Source organism: Porites lutea, chromosome 8 (assembly GCF_958299795.1).
Source record: "Porites lutea chromosome 8, jaPorLute2.1, whole genome shotgun sequence".
Taxonomy (NCBI): domain Eukaryota; kingdom Metazoa; phylum Cnidaria; class Anthozoa; order Scleractinia; family Poritidae; genus Porites; species Porites lutea.
In genome coordinates, this window is record NC_133208.1 from 21,699,437 (window position 1) to 21,716,524 (window position 17,088).

Below are 17,088 nucleotides of genomic sequence, written 5' to 3' on the forward strand. Positions count from 1 at the left end.
TGTTTTACGTCTCGTGTTCGCCCTACACATCTTTTGTGCTCTTTCCGCTTCCTGAGTGCTTTACAACAGAGCAAAGCACAATCAAAGCTTCTTTATTTGTTAAGTACAGTGATGGAAGATTTTAAATTCTTTTTGGCAAATCAGCACACTGTATCAATCAAATAAAAAAATGTCTAGGATTAGAGAAGTTTAGAGACGTGATGACGTGATATGGAAACAGGTTAAGTTTAGTTACAGGTTAAGTTTAAGTCAGGTTAAGGAAACGTTCTTCCTCGGTGTAGTCCTTGATGAACATCTGTCTTGGAAACCGCACATTTCTCAAGTAGCTCGTAAAATCTCGAAACAATAGGTGTCATTAATAGAGCAAGATTTTTTTTTCTACCTAAACCGTGTCTAAAAACTCTTTATTATTGTTTAGTTTATCCTTATCTTCATTATTGTATTATTGTCTGGGGATCTACGTACAAAACCAATCTTCGCCGTCTTGTCTCTTTGCAAAAGCGAGTTATCAGAATTATTTCTAAATCAACTTTCGATTCTCATTCAGACCCTATTTTCAAAGAATTAGAGCTACTAAAACTTTCCGATATTAGACAGCTAGAATTAGGTAAACTTATGTTTTCTCTTAACCATTCTCTTTTGCCTTCAAAGTTCAACAATTATTTTTCTTTAAACAAACAAGTCCATAGCTATGCCACTAGACACGCGAACGATTTTCACCTTCCTTCTTGTAGAACAAACCTTCGTAAATTTTCTGTCAGTTTCCAAGGACCTACTTATTATAACACTATAGAAAATGATATTAAAGAATCTAATTCTCTCCACTTATTCAAAACGAAATTGAAAAAAAAATTATATATGAATTATTAGTTATAAATCTTGTAGTAAATAGTTATATTTCTTCCATGTCTGATATTATTTTTATACTTATTGTTACTTGTACCAAACCTTATATTTTGTCAACTCAGTCTATGTAATTAGTTAATTTATACTTACCTTCTTTGTATTTTGCTTTCGATCCTGGCCTTACCGTTACTGTTAACTTTATTTTTACTCTGAGGGAGCCCAATGTCTATAAGCCTCATGGTTTCTTTTTGGGCTTCCTCGCCACTTTCATTTGCTTTTGTGTAACTGTCTTGTTTTTTTCGTTATTTGTATTTTGTGGTAAATCAAATAAAGTTATAAAGTTATAAAGTTATATGACATATAGGTTACGTCATCCCTCTGATTAATGGCCGAATCATCATCTTGATGACTTCCATCACGTTTAGAAAAGTTTGAAAGCAGGACTAAACTGAATTAAAATCAACAGATAGATACCAAAATGATTGAAAGTTTTTAAATTGACCAGCAGGGAAATATTACACTGATTTTCACTATATAGTTATCAGTATTTACTTATTTTATCATATTTATCAATGACCTGCGACATATAAAAAAGTTCTTAAAACGAAAATAAAAAGTCCCTGAATGTTATCCTTTCTTAAAGGGAAATAGCATGTATTTATCAGTAAAAGTGACTAGGGTTAGTGATTTCGCGCAAATTTCTACGTCTAATCGTTTCGAAATTGTTGTTTTTCTCCGTTTCAGCAATATCCTGCCATCGATGTGAAAACAGTTCATCTCTTGATAAATGCCAAGAAAACCAAGACGACGTAGATTGCCCCATACCTGTTCACTACTGCGCAAAAATTAAGTATGAATCGACAACAGAGGGCAAAATACAAACGACTTATCGCAAGGGATGTGTTACCAAAGATCAGTGTACTGCTAATGCAACCAGTGGAAACATTGTAGATTGCTGCAAAGGCGACAAGTGTAATACAAGTAAGAAGAAATTATTTTTTATCTTACGAAATAGCATACTTTTCAATCTCATTCCCAGGGACGTCTCGTTTTCAAAATGGCGGCAGCATATTAGAAAACGAGAAGACCCTTGAACGAGGTTTGAGTCTTGTTTAAAAAGAGGCAGCCTAGCCGTAAGTAGTGTTGTAAGGATGTTTAAGACTTCATTTTTGCGGGAGAAATCTCATTAAGTTGCGGGGGAATACATTTACGCCAATAACAGCTTAGAATTTTGTCTCTATATCATGAGTTAAATGCTTGGTAGTGTCATTAAGACAACATGAATATCTTAGGGTGGATTAACTGGTTTGACAGGTTTTAGATTATTCTTAGGTCAAAGAATGCCTTGATTTTTGATTGGGTAACTAAAACCTAAGAAAAGTATTCATTGGTTTTTTCATGTTCTCGAAGGAGTAAGCGCTAACTGGCCTGTGACTTAATAAAGACCTTCTGAGTATTGCTCACGCGTGAACCAGCGTCATTTTGGCGCGAAAACGTGATAGCTGTTGTCATTCTACTACGACTTTTAGCAAGAATGTTGTAGTGGCGGGAAAAAGTAATCAAATGTAAGAAGTTTTATCATTTTGCCGTCGGGAGACTGCTTAACCTCCATCAGTATATTAAATAACCGTACTAACTTTTTTAGTGAAAAAAAAGACGCCCCAGAAAGCTTCAGTTTGATTTTTTCATTTTGACGCACAAAAACTTTAAGTTAAATCTCGTACTCTTTCTAGTCCTCAAATCTAAAGCTCTCGAAGATCACTGAGTCGTAACGTAATTATACAAGTTCATTTCCTGTCGCTTTCATTGTCCATTGAGGAAAACGAATAGTTCCAGCTCTGGTTCACCGATTCTTGTCACGAAAATAGTGCAGATTATTGAGGGCGAAGGTAAACTAGCTCTTTCTACCACGAAAGGCATTTTTCTTAATTATTAGAATGTAGAATGTAGTGGTAGTGGTGACGGTGGTGGTGGAGGGAAAACAATGGAAATGTGGTGAAGGAGGTTGTGGGAAAAGAAAAAATTGAGGAGGCACGAAATAATTGAATTGTAGAGAAGCAGGAAGTGGGGGGAGAAGACTTGGGATGGAATCCTTTGGGACCATTCAGACCAGATGATTGATCTAAGTAACTCGTAATGACTAATCAGCGGAACCAATGAATCCACTTTGGACAAGGATTCATCGGTTGCTTTGATGCAATATGATCGGAGTGATCTCGGGTCACCGATCCTGATCCGGAACATCCCGAAATAACGCAACCTTGTGCGGTTACCCTCCTTGCAATTCTTGCACTAGGCTAAGGTGAAAACAAAAACAACTCGCCGAAAAATCCACTTTTTCTTCATCTCAGTTAGACAGTGACCCTTTATAAAAAAAATGTATTTCGTCGCTATTTCAGACTCAGGTCCGCAGTGCTACGAATGTACAGATCCTGAAAACTTTGAAGAATGCGCAGTTGGTCGGTGCCTTTTTAACTATGGAAAGTGTTATTACTCTGGAGAGCAACAAGATCCCTACGAAAAATATGGATGCATTCAACCACAACATTGCGATCAAATGGTGGATGGAAACATAATACACTGCTGTGAAGGAAGTTTATGCAATAAAGGTTAGTAACAGAGAAATACTATATTCTTTAGTATGCCAAAGACGTGTTGTAAAAAATAATTTGCCTTTGTCATTCGCCACTTTAGCATCGAGAAGGGAATTGGGCCTAGTTAAGTTACGCAAAGACTTCTGGGACTGTTACTGTGAACAGTAACAGTAACAATCCAAGAAGCCTTTGCGAAAGTTATCTCGGTACAATCTCCTCGTTTCTAAAGTGGTGAATTGCACTATTTCTAAGGTGTTCTTACAGTGGATCAGATAACGATATGCATAACGGACAAAAGGCTTACTGACTCCTGGGGGAGGGGGGGAGTATTTACCAAAGTTTTGTACAGGGAGGCTCCTCCCCAAGGTCCAACCCCTCACCCTTTAATATGCCATTTTTGCATACTCTCCATTGACAAATGGTAGTACCCCTTTCACATACCTAGTTTACAACTTACTTAAAATTACAGAGTCGTGTCAAACAAATATGTCTCCAAGCATAATATCAAACGTTACAAAAAACAAAAATCAACTTTGAAGAACTGTTAGCAGCTTAAAATTGTAAAGCCGTTTCAGTCTTATTCAAGTTTGTTCATCCGTTTCTCCTTTTGTATTTCCTGTGTTATCCATATCGACAATTTTTCATGTTTTTTCAGATGTTTTGAGCGGTTTGTTTTATGTTTTACTCAGTTTGGTGATGGTTCCCACTTTTTGAATTTTGATTAACTTAGTGACACAGCTCCTTTAACTATTCCTTTGTGATCAGATATTTCAATCTTTTCTTTTCTATTTCATAGCAAAATTCGGACCAATCTGGGTTTCTGGGAAACTGCCCGCCTACCCCTCCTCTAAGCCATATCACTTACTTCTCACTTACGGCAAATGTTGGCTTAGGGGAGGGGTAGGTGGGCAGTTTCCCAAAAACCTAAATTGATCTCAAAATTCCACAGTTATCAAACCAAGGAATTTCACGGTGATTTACATATCTGTTGGTGCTGCCCTCGCTGTGCTGCTGTTGGGTGCTGCTATTTTCATCTGGTGCTACCGGAGAAAACGAAAAAAGGAGGCTTATGGGTTTGTAAAGTTCTACGTGCTTACCGCTTAAAACGGGAGCTTATAACCCGGAGCGAACAACTTCCATGCGCTTGTGTGACGGCGTTTTCACGAACCAGTTTATTTTTAGAACGGTTTTGGCACGAATGTTGGATATCTTTTAAATTTCACAAAACCAGTCAGCAAAACCTACAGACCTAAAAATGATAAATTCTGCCTTTTAATACATTAAGTTTTCCTTTTTGATATCTTATACTTCGAATGCGCTCATAGATATGGTGGAGATTTTATTTTCGCAGGAAAAAGTGCCCTAAAATGTGTCTTAAAGTAAACTGGTCCGTTCAAACGCCTTGACATAGGCCTAGTATGGGAGTTACTCGCTCCGGGTTATGGGCTCCTGATAAAAAAACATGCTAAAATTACGGCAGCTATGTTTACATAATGTAGTACCTTATTGATACTTAATTTTCAGGGTACTTGAATTCGAGATTTTGGCGAGACAGTATTTCGCGGGGTTTTACTTTCGCGATTTCAATACGCAACTATGAGAAAAGGGCATTAAATTTCGCGATTCACCAGTTCTCTACTATATAATATAGTAGGTGAAGTATTAAAGATTTACAGATAATAGATTTATACGAATCTCAGATCAAGATGATAGTTAAGTTCCCTACCGGCATATGTGAAATCTTTACAAATTAACGTAACGTTTTATGTTGCGTTTTATGGAACTTACCTGTAAAACCAGTTAACAAATTGGGTATGTGTCGATACATATCCTGCTGCATATGTTGGTGTTACTACAAGTTAATAATTTATTTCTGGGATTTTAGTTCGCGTGTTTAAACGTCGGGAGGATTTTTATTCGCGGGTCTTTAATTTCGCGATTTTTCTACAATCGCGAAAACACGAAATTTAAATCTCGTACCCAGACCTCAATCTGTCTTACGCTGAACCCTTGGCCGTGGGAAATCGGGGTACGAGATTATCTGATTGCAAAAGAAAGAGTGTTTTATTGTCTTCCTTTTTTTTTGCAGATCATATCTTTCACAGCGATCGATCAATCCCCTGGACCGGTGGGAAATTCTTCGCGAGCAAATAGAATACGACGGGGAGCTGGGGCGAGGAGCGTTCGGTGTGGTTTACAAAGCAATGCTTTGGGAAAGAGTTGGGATAGAGGTGTTTAGCACAGAGATCTCAAAACGGAAACTGTTATCCAGCAAGACGGACCCTCGGGTGGTTGCTGTCAAGGTTTTACTTGGTGAGACTAAAAACGAAATTAATGCATGACCATACAAATAATAATAAAAAATGTTTTCATTTTCTCGTTATATTACCAGCTCTAGGCAGGTGTTTCGGAATTACTACATATGCCCAAGATGCAAGAACCGAGTTACGACATTTGTAAAGGAATAACTTTTATTTGGAATCGGTGCTTATTACGACGCACAACATTATTCGAGTGATCTGTTATATAGATGAAAATTTTGAAGCTAGAAATTTATTAAACCTGGCAGAATGGCGGTCGTCGGTCAACATTCGCGGGTAACAGTCCACTGTTACCCTCTGACCTCATAGATTTTGCAATATTGCCCGCTGAGAGATTTTGGCGGGAAACAGTTTCATTGCTAGATGTCCTTGACCACGAAGTAAACCAATGAGAGCGCTCGCTGTTAAAAAAAATTCCAGCTATATAACAATATACACATAATGTCAGATCCCGAGGGGAACAGTTAGTTTTTGTTTTCCCGAGAGTCCTGTTGTTTGAGTCAGGAATCGAGGGAAAACAAAGTTAACTGGTTTCCAGAGGGACCTGACATTAAGTGTTTTGTTATATTGCTAGACTTTCACTTCAACAGCGACAAAAGCATAACTGATAACCGAAGCGAATCAAAACAGTCCACTCGGTTCTTATAAGAACACAAATTTAATTCTCAAAACCACTGGATGAATGTTTTTCCAAGTACTTTCCTTATATTATCTGCATCTCTTTCCTCCCCTAGCTGCTGTTTCTCTTCAGGGATAACTTCGAAAATCGTTGTTTTTAGCTTGAGGCTTCATGGTTGTGTTGTGGGCTCTTGTTGTGTAAAAACTAGCAGTGTTTTTCCCGCCTTCTGTCACGCCACTTTCCACCATGCTTTGATCACGTGCTGTAATATATCCCGAGCGGAGAACTATTGCTCAAATGTATCGCAATCGGGATACATTTGATTTTTGTCAAGGCCACATGACCAAGAATCAACCAATGGCAGGCCCTGTTTAGTTGAGTGAAAGTCTAGAAATATAACAATGGACGTTGTTAACCACGTTGTTAACGTTCGATGTTGTCGTAATAATCGTAATAAAGCATAACCACGCGCTTCTTGACAATCTCTTAGTACACATGCTTGATACGGAAAAGGCTCATTTCATCACAAGATAAAAAAATCATTGACACCTCACGTTGTGCATGACATGATCCATATGCTTGGGTTCGCCACTTTACAAACGAGAAGGAAACTGGGCCGAGTTAACTTACGCAAAGACTGCTGGGACTGTTACTGGGAACAAGGGAAAAAATGGCCAATAGCTGACCTGCGCGTGCGCGAAGCCTTTGCAAAAGCTAACTCGGCCCAGTCTCCTCCCCGTTTCTAAAGTGGAAGTCGAATTTAACAGAAAAAGTACCGTGCCAATACGTTTTGATGTGTTTAGATAATCCTAGCGCAGCACAGAAAGAAGAATTCCAGTTTGAGATCGAGCAGATGAAGCAGTTGGGTTCACATCCGAACGTTGTTTCCTTGGTTGGTTGCTGCACGCTTCAGGATGAAAAGTTCTTGGTGATAGAGTATGTTCCTTTTGGGGATCTGCTGACATGGTTACGCTGCAGAAGGAACAGGGTGAGAAAATGAGAAATTTCTACAATGTTCTTTGAACTTTGAAAAAAAGGAAAAGGACTCGCCTCGGTGAAAACGAGAAGGAACATTCCCGGTTTTCCCCTTTTTTTCGATTGCGAAATATTAAGTATTTTCGCGTTATTTCCCCCTTATTTCTCCCTCTTCTCACCCTATTACAGCACCCGCCTCCCGCCCTTTCCTCTTCCGCTTTCCGTACCCCGCCTGCCTCCTATTCTCCTGGGTTCGCACCACACTTGTCCTCCTCAATTTTTAGCTCCGAGTTCTCATTTCAGAACGCTATGGAGCTAGAAACTTTAGCTTGGACACATTTGTTAATGACAAGTACGTTTTGCTGCGTGAACAAATTATATATGACCAGAAACTCATAAGGGGTTGAAACGTGTAACTCTCATATGTTTGCTTTGTCCGATGCTCGTGATTATTCATTTTCGAAAGTACCATATTTGGAACGAGAAGAAGAGATAACTGACCAATCAAACTTCGTAAACAACGTGACATAATTTTCCTTCAGGTTCCCGCGCCCGCTTAAAAAATGGCCGACAAACGGGGGAAAAACTCCCGAAAGGCGAGAAAGCTTTGAAAGGTTGAAACCAGGAATATTACCGAAACACTGAGCAGGATATTATTGCCTTACCACCCGGGCCAAACGTAACATTATGAAACCCATTGACGGCCTCGCAACTTCTTGAAGTTGTCACTTCAAAAAACGATGCCTCGTTGACCCTCTGCACAGTAAACGTATACTGCAAATTTAAAAGTCTAGAATAAAGAGTGAAAATTATTTTCGAATAAAATTCATTAGCTTCGTATCGAAAGTGTCCAAAACCTGAACCTGACATCTTCGCAAAAAGTGATGCTTGTAATGAATGTGAGAAGCATTTTAAGAGCTTAACTTAAACTTAGATGTTGTAGTCACGATCGTGTTTTGAGCTAATTTTATGAATGAACAAACTCAAAACAATAGACAGAGAAGCCGTTTCTTGAAAATTTTTATTCAAAGTCCAAAAAGTTAATCCTTTAAAGCAATTCGGAAAACACTATCTGGATCGTGGATCCGTTCACGCAAGTGACGTCGGCTAAGAAAATGGCAAAATTCAACACAAAATCCATCTCAAATCAGGGCACATTTTGTAATTTTTCTTTAGCGCCGAAGAGAAAAATTTATAAAACGTCTATGAAACATTTAAAAGTACATAAATTCCCTTTCAAAAACGTAATTTTCTTGGCCATAGAGTGCAAAATGTACCTGAAAATTCAGCAAAAACTTCGCTGACTTGGTTGCATTTCAAAACAGACCATGGGCTCCGCCGTGAAGAAAACAAGGTTGAATTCCTCGAAGGACGATTTCTTGATGAAAAGCTTCCCTTTCTCCACAAAAAGAAAGCTGAGCATTCTTTTGAACTTTCTCTTTCCATTTTTTGTCTTTTAACGGTGTATTTTTAATCCTGAAATGCAGAACTCTTGTCTTAAAACATCTGCATGGTGATCGCGCAGCAGCCATTTTGTTGAAAATGGATATCCGTCACTAAGATTTCCAAATATGGTCAAAACGAATATTCACGAACATTGAACGCGAGTTACACGTTTCAACCCCTTATGAGTTTCTGATATGACGCTATACTTAGCTTTAGAGGCGAGGTGTTTTCACTTTTTGACGTTGCTGAATCTTGTAGATCTACAAACACCAAACCTCCAAGAAAATCTACGAGGACAAAGTGGGTTTGAAAGATGACGAAAACGCCAAAAATCAGGTAGGGGTAAACTAAACGCTATGTTCAAATGGTCTTAAAACTGCAATCAGAAGTTTTCACTCCGTTCTCACTCCGTTATTACAAGATGACAATGAGGACAAGATGGACAAGATGTTGTGTGAGAATGTAAGAACGAACGGCTTGACCATTTTTTAAACTAACTTTAATTTGCTGTCATTTCCTTGAAAGAGTAAAAATTCTCTCAATGTTTAATTCAACAGGGGCACCCAACGAGAATATAGTTCAAAATCACTTAAACATGCATTGTTGATCATATTTTAGTATTTAAACGGTAGATATAGGCATCTTTTTGTCCCCTAAAAACTTTTCATCTGTTCGGATTTCCTAGCTGAAAGTCTAGTGATCCGAAAATTATAGGAATCAAAACTTACTTTTTCGAAAATTTCAGCCCTAAAAAAGGCTCCCGAAAATTCTAGGTGAACTTTTTAGGGTAAAAATCCGTTAAAAATTGGCAAATATACCATTTTTTAGATGTTCGAAAATCCTAGGAGAGGTAGGCAGGCAAGACATTTTACAACAAATGTTCCGAAAATTTTAGATCTCAAATCGTCTTCCGGACAGATATTTTCCAAAAATTGAGATTGAGTGCCCCTGATTCAACTCTATAGCCCCATATAAGGGAATCCAAGACAGTCCTGGATTCTGGATTCCAAACCGTGGATTCCAGATTCCAGGCACTGGATTCCAGTAAACGATCTGTCAGTGGAACTTGAATCTGGTTTCCAGTCATAATTGGGATTCCGGATTCCAAAGCCCAGGATTTCGGATTTCTCAAGCACAATTTTCCAAGATTTCGGAGTCCATACGCTAAAAATTCCCCGGATTCCCAATTCTGGAATCCCGATTTCATTACATGCAGCGAACTCTTCCCCTGCAGGATAAGGGATTCAAAACTAACAGCGACGAACAGCCAACAGTCCCTTCCACACCGATGGAAAATCAGCACGCCTCCGCCCTGTTAGCCTCAAGGGAAAGTTTGGCCGAAGATCTGACTGATGACGAGGTGTCGTTTTCCACCGATCAAAACATCTTTTCATTTGCTCAGGAAATGGCGAAGGGAAAGGTAATAATAGATATATATACATATTTTAAATAGCTTGGTCTTTTGAGAGCTACACCTCTTTTACTGTCACTGGAACCAGTGGTGGCATCGCCAAATTATAGCTGTTTTCTCAGGCTACTTTTTAATTTGTTTACGGATTTTGATTTCACACAGGAAAGCAAGGATGTCAAGCAACAGGTGGAGCAAGAGGTGACACAAATGAACATGGAAATGACTCCATTATTGCAAGATGACGGTGATGTCATTAGAGAGGACGCCCAGATGACCTCTGAGAATCTCCACGATGTAAACTTTTTTAAATTCATTTCATTTTATCCATTAAAATATGCGAGATTACACAATTACCGTTTTTAAGACGTTGCTTATTTAAAATGCGCCTAGAAAAAACAAACAAACAAATAAACAAACATCACACTGCCATTTTGTTCATATATTCCTTCTTCACATAGCACTTCTGTAGTCTCTGTATATTCTCCCCCGACGTTGTCACCTTAAAGCAAAACGAGCCACTGCATATGCAACTGTCAAAAGGCCACAGCCGCCCATTACTTAATATTCCTAGTTTCCAATTATTTTCACGTCGTTAGTTATTCAGCCGTTGTGTTGTTAACAACAAAATAATCTGCTGATGTTTATAATAAACATTTTTCCTCAATTTCCATGTCCATTTGACCCTTCTGAGACAACAAAACAGTCGTCGAAGGCACTAACTCGCAGAGTAAGATTTTCGCGCGAAGCGCGCGAGCCTCACACGGCTGAGGCGCGTCCCTTCAGACCTTTCGTTCAACCACACGCGCGCGCTTTCCTGATCTATGCAAAAATACGAGTTGTTTTACATTCTAGACCCTTCTTGACATGTTTTGCTCTATTTGCACATTTAGGATAAGGGATTGGAAGAGTTCACTAAAGAACAGTTGAACATGTCAAACGACCCACTCGTGGAAAGTCAGCAAACAGAATCGAAGCTGCCTTGGAGTGAAAGTCTCGAGGAAGACCCACAAGACGAGGAGGAAAGCTTTTCTACTCGACAGCTCTTTAAATTTGCATGGCAAATAGCGAGGGGAATGGTAGCTACTGTATTTGTTTACATGTTATCATATTTGACTAGAGAGTTAGCCTTTAAAAATGGACGCTGGTTTCAAAGGCGAACTGTATGGGGCATATATATATTGGGAAAGTAGAATTTCCCTACCGAAATTTATCTGCCCTCAAGAAAATAAAAGTATCAAGTTTTCTGATAAAACCACTTTTGAGTGCAAAACAGCCAAATCTGGCTAAATGCCATGAAATGAAATTGGGTGAAAAAATCGGCAAAAGACGAGTTTTAGGCAATGAGTTTTTTCTGCAGTTTTGGTATCTTGAAAGCAACCGCACGATCTGCCAACACGCCGTTTTAAGCCCATTTCGGTTCCTTGAGCTCTCGGTTTTCTTTCAGAGTAGCCTACCCTCGATCTTCCCACATTTTTACTCATTTAAAGATATTCCCTTGATGTACTCTCGTGGCATGAAGCCGACTTCGAAAACCTCGATTGAAACTCAGGTACCTGGGCGTGACTTTTGAAACACTGAAAATACCAGGGGAACCGAGAAACGGCGGCGATTGTACGATGGACAACAACTTAAGAGGACTGAGAAGCAATTCAACCGTCGTCATACAAAACATTATAGGAAAAATGCAGCTTGGACGCCAGACTTTTCGAATTAAAAGTTATTAACGAATTTTAATTCGCTGACCATAGTTAGTAAAGACGGGTTTCATTACCATGCATTCCACTTTAATAACTATGGCTCAACTAAAGTCACTTTAATTATTTATTCTACAAAATTTCAAAAGTCCGGAACAACAAGTTAAAGACAAAACTGAATATTTCGATCGAATCGCTCGAACTTCATTAGCAATGCAAAAATGCCAGGTTATGTACCAAAAAGGTTGTCATGTTCCCCCAGGAGAGGATAGTACATGGCCGGGAGGTCCAGTCCCTCGTCCTTATTCACGGAGGGTTTTCTTTGTTCGATGGTAATGGCCTCCTTGACTCGGTAAAAACCTTGATGGTGCCATTTTTGTAAGATAGAACTTTAGCATTGTGTGGTTTGATGTTGTGACCGCCGTTGCTCGGCATTGTTCGAAAACGGCAAAAGTTTCACGGGATTGGTGTTCTTTGATCCGGGTACAAAGGGATTTTGGAAGAATACTTTATAACAATTTTGGCTTGTATATTTAAGTGTTGGTGTCTGAACTGACGGCTAACTGGCTGTTGATCATGGACATAAACTCTTCCTTAAATTAGTTATCTGTTATTATGTGATGCTAAAATTTGATTTCCCTTTCTCTACCTTTACAACTAGAATCATCTTGCCGAAAAAAATCTTGTTCATAGAGACCTTGCAGCTCGTAACGTCCTTGTTGGCCATGACAATCGGGTGAAAGTGTCTGACTTTGGGTTGATGCGACAAATCTATGAAGATGTGAAGGGCTCAGAAAAGTCCAAGAAACTTCCCGTCAAATGGATGGCTCCAGAATCGCTTTATCGAGGCACCTTTACCATCAAGAGCGATGTGTGAGTAGAATAAGACCTTCAATTCAACGCTAGACTATATATCTCATCGTATGAGTCTCGTACTGGATTAAATTACTTTTAAGAATCTTTTCCGAACTGATTTTTTTATCCCCGACGGTCTCCCCGACGACGTATACGTAATTTTTTCGCGGAATATCTCTGTAAGTTCTCGAACGCCATCTCGTTATGGCAAAGTTTGGGTTCAAATTTTGCCAACTGATTTATATTAGTAGGATTTTGCTGGCCTCTGTAAAACTAACCTAGAAAAGGCAAAGCGTGAATATCCTTCCTCAAAATCTTCTTAGCCTTGACCGTCTGACTATACCGCTCTGTAACCATTTTGTTGTTTCTTTCCTAGCTGGTCCTACGGCGTACTTCTGTGGGAAATGGCCACACTGGGTATGCATACTTAGAGATTTATTTACTTTCCTGATTACAAATGCTTGCTTACTTTTCCTCGTTTCTAATAAAAAACACTGACTCATATAATTTTTTTGGTCCAGGCCCCAGTTGTTCATTCCCAGATTCCGTCTTTTCCAGCTCTCGCGCGTTTGCCTCTTAATTTCCTCACACGTAACATGCTCGCACGAAAGACAATAGGCCGTGTCCAGGTTGCCCTAGACTACGAGTAGTCCCCCATTTTTCCTCAGGGATAGTAGAGCGAGTGAAACGCGAGCGCTCGTGAAAATCACCCCACGCGAGAAAAGGCGACACGCGGCGGGGAGAGAGAAAAGTGAAGCCTTTTCTCGCGTGGGGTGATTAGGAAAAATGGGGGACTACTCGTAGTCTAGGGTTTCCCCAACCCACTGTTTCAAAGCGAGGCTAAGTGTAAAGCCATTGATATGAAAATGAGTTTTTTTACTTTCATGCAAAGGTAACTCATTATCACAAGAAAGGTTTTGCACTCGTTTTGAAAGTGAGTGTTTTTGTAACTAGGAAATGGCCTTTCCTGAAGGACTTTGCAGTCTACGACCTGAACAAATAATGTGAAAATGATTGTCAAATTTACTGCCCAGCTTTTTCTGAATAACTGATTTTCTTCTTCTGTTGGATCCAGGAGGCGTACCATATCCTACGCTGACCAACACAGAGCTGTATCGCCTGCTCAGCTCTGGATACCGAATGGAAAAACCTGACATGAGCTCCGATGAAGTGTAAGTTGATCGCTCCAGTGATTTGAGGATATGTTATCACGGCAGAATTATAACAAAATTTTACTTTAAAAAGAGCTTAGTACGACTTTGCTCTTTGAATACGAACTGTTGGTTCCCAGGGTCAAGATCTCCTACTCTCCCTCCTCGCTCCGGGGCATGAAAAGGAAACTCGGACCATGTGAACGAGGCTGTGGAGTTCGGCCACTGATGGTCACTGATGATGTATACGGCTGGCTCCGCACGCGAACAAAATGAAGTAAATCCCGCGAGAAAGGAATTGCCAGCGTTCTTTTCAGAAGAAAAACAACCTCCTTCAGTGGCATTCTTGTGGAACAACACAGACTCCTCTTTTTTTCACGTACAGTTAGTGGTAATGGGCCTATTAGCCTTTTCCCGCTTCAAGCCTCCATTTGCGCGTGCGCCTAATCATTTTTTTCTCTAACTGCTGCTGTGGTGCCAATCAAGGTTGTCCAAAAACGCTTAAATGTACCATACATCCATTTTTAAGGATAATGACCCAAAAGCCAAGAAGTGAGTTGACAAATCAGGATCTCAGGATTAGTTCTATGACAGACTTTAAAGTGTTTGAATACAACACCAGTTTAGTTTTCTTCAGCTGCATATACTCTAAGAGACCTCTGAAATGTCTTAAACAACTCAAATGTGGTTGATTCTGTGCTGAAAGTTTGTATAGTTACCATCTCTGACCATTTCTCATCCAGCCACAGTCTTTACCTCTCAATTTCCCTTCGATTACCGCTGACTGGCATGGGTTGTTTTTTGCAGTACGTCTCTAGGCCTTATTGCGCGAGGCCAATGCGTTTCGGCTCAAGTGGTCCGAAAGATTTTTTTCTCGGATACGTCGCCGAAATGCTTTGACCAAGATAGGACTGGAAAGACACTGCACAGGGACTAGGCAAGGTTTTTGTATTTCCTAAACAAAAACATGACCACCAAGTAGCTTATATATGAAGGAATTATAATCGGTTTGTCTTTAACTGTCTCCGACAGATATGAGTTGATGACAGAGTGCTGGAAGGAAGACCCAAGAGATCGACCCAGTTTCTACCAGATGATAGAAAAACTGGAGATCATCATGCAAAAGGATGCACCATATTTGGATGTGAACAAGCATGATGAAGACCATCCATACTATAACGTGCCTCCAAATCTGGAGTAACTACTAATGAAGAACGCTACGTAGGGCCGGCGGTTTCTAATTGACCTCAACATTTTATTAACTCGTCAACGGAGATTCCCTTTTTAAAATGGCCCCCTTATTAAACTTAACCGTACGGTAAATAGCGAAATTAAGCAATTTATGAGCTAAGAGTTTGTGTAACAAAAAAAAAATTAATGCACAGTATTATGTGAAAATTTCAACGTTTTACAGTTCTGATCTTATGACGATGCTTATACATTATGTATGCGTATGAGTTCTAGTTGCGTTACGTGTTCAAAATGCCTCCACATCTGGAGTAACTGCTAATGAAGAATGCTACGCAGGGCCGGCGGTTTCTAATTAACCTCAACATTTTATTAACTCGTCAACGGAGATTCTCTTTTTTAAATGGCCCCCTGATTAAACTTAACCGTACGGTAAATAGAGAAATTAAGCAATTTATGAGCTAAGAGTTTGTGTAACAAAAAAAACTAATAAAGCAAAGTATTATGTGAAAATTTCAACGTTTAGAGTTCTGATCTTATGGCGATGATTATACATCATGTATGCGTATGAGTTCTAGTTGCGTTACGTGTTCAAAATGTGATACTATAGAAGAAAGAGAAATCTAACATAGAAAGCTCCCTCGGAAAAATTGCCGATCTCCACATGAAATTCGAACGCACGACCCTCCGAGTTCTAGATCGGATGCTTTAGGTACTGGGCTTCTGGAGGTGCTAGGGTGTTACGTTCTTGCATTGCAGGCCTATATTTTGTGGGCCGTCAAAAGCTGTTTTTTTATGTCCATATTACCGTGGACAACTGAGGAAACTTGGAGAGAATAGTAACAGCAACACTTGGGGTTTCCCTCGGAGTAGACGGTGGGGCAAAAGAAGGAGGCGCGGGTTGGGAAGGGGAGAAGTTTTCTCTTCTTACCTCCGCCCCTTCCCTGCTCCAACTTCTCGACTCCTTTGAAATTCAACATGGCGGTTATATATGGAAGCAGACGTTCGCGCACCCAAAGAAAACGCCTGCAATATAGGCTATAATTTGAGACAGGTTATTTGGATAGGTTTATGAGCTGCCTGCTAGCAGAAACTCCATTACCACCAGTAATAGATCAGTTGGAAAGACTCCAGAAGGAACTTCATTATCCATCACATTTATTGAATGTAGGTAACTCTCTCGGGCAAGAAGCCCTAGGGACTATCGCTAACTTTCCTACTGGGGTACCCTGGGAGGATCCTTTCATTAGGGACACAACAATTGAGTTAGGTATTCTCTCGTCATTCCTGCGTGGTAGGCGCTCGAAAGCTAGAGAAGTCTCGCGAAAGTTTGACAACGCTATGAGTGCACGCCCTTCCCTTCAAACTTCTGCCGACTTTTGGAAGGTCTCAAAGATGTAGCCCATGGCGTCCACTTTGATAACCTGAGAAAACAGCCAACATTTCGCGATGCGACCAAGTCCCCTAGAAATAACGTCCGAGGAACGCCTGCAGAAATTTCATACTGATGACGCGTCATCACTCAGACCTGGGTAGTGCTTCTGATTGGTTGAAGCAAATTTCCCTCGCAGAACGACCAATCAGAAGCACTACCCAGATTTTAGTAGTGACACGTCATTAGTATGGAATTTCTCGTGTTCGTCCCTCAGATGTGATTTGGCGTGGAAACAAGCCATGGCGTCGCGAAATATCGGCTATTTTCCCGGGCTACCATTCTGATAAGAGTTCCCAATAAAGACTCGGCTTTGGCAGCTATGTTTCGGGAACCATCCTACGCTGCAAAATATTCTAATTTGGTATCTTCTTTTCCCTTTATCAGGGACGGTTTCTTTCGTTTGAAGTCAATCCGGATCTCTATTAGCCCACGTAGCTGTTGGTTCCTTTCCAAAGTGCATGAAGCCTGCGAATTAGGCATAGTGTCTCTCTCGCGCCTGTATTCCAAGAAACAACTACCACAAAGACATGCACACTTTTGGATTTTCTCATAA

At 40.0% G+C, this 17,088-nt stretch overlaps 1 protein-coding gene across 1 annotated transcript; it reads left to right on the forward strand.

Annotated features, from left to right (window-relative positions):
• The first annotated feature begins 3,367 nt into the window (after nt 1–3,367).
• Nucleotides 3,368–15,693, forward strand: LOC140945345 (receptor-type tyrosine-protein kinase FLT3-like). Its single transcript, XM_073394381.1, has 12 exons — nt 3,368–3,455; nt 4,390–4,513; nt 5,530–5,753; nt 7,184–7,368; nt 9,060–9,137; nt 10,036–10,221; nt 10,375–10,506; nt 11,103–11,288; nt 12,568–12,779; nt 13,138–13,178; nt 13,837–13,933; nt 14,945–15,693. The coding sequence occupies exons 1-12, from the start codon at nt 3,404–3,406 to the stop codon at nt 15,111–15,113; spliced, it is 1,686 nt and encodes a 561-aa protein (XP_073250482.1). The 5' UTR covers nt 3,368–3,403; the 3' UTR covers nt 15,114–15,693.
• Nucleotides 15,694–17,088: the final 1,395 nt, after the last annotated feature.

Bases quoted from the DNA above. Each gene is read 5' to 3' on its own strand.
- LOC140945345 (XM_073394381.1), top strand. From the start codon at position 3,404: ATGGTGGATGGAAACATAATACACTGCTGTGAAGGAAGTTTATGCAAT. The intron at 4,514-5,529 runs GTTTGTAAAGTT...TTTTTTTTGCAG, and splicing joins CGAAAAAAGGAGGCTTATGG to ATCATATCTTTCACAGCGAT. The intron at 13,179-13,836 runs GTATGCATACTT...TGTTGGATCCAG, and splicing joins GTGGGAAATGGCCACACTGG to GAGGCGTACCATATCCTACG.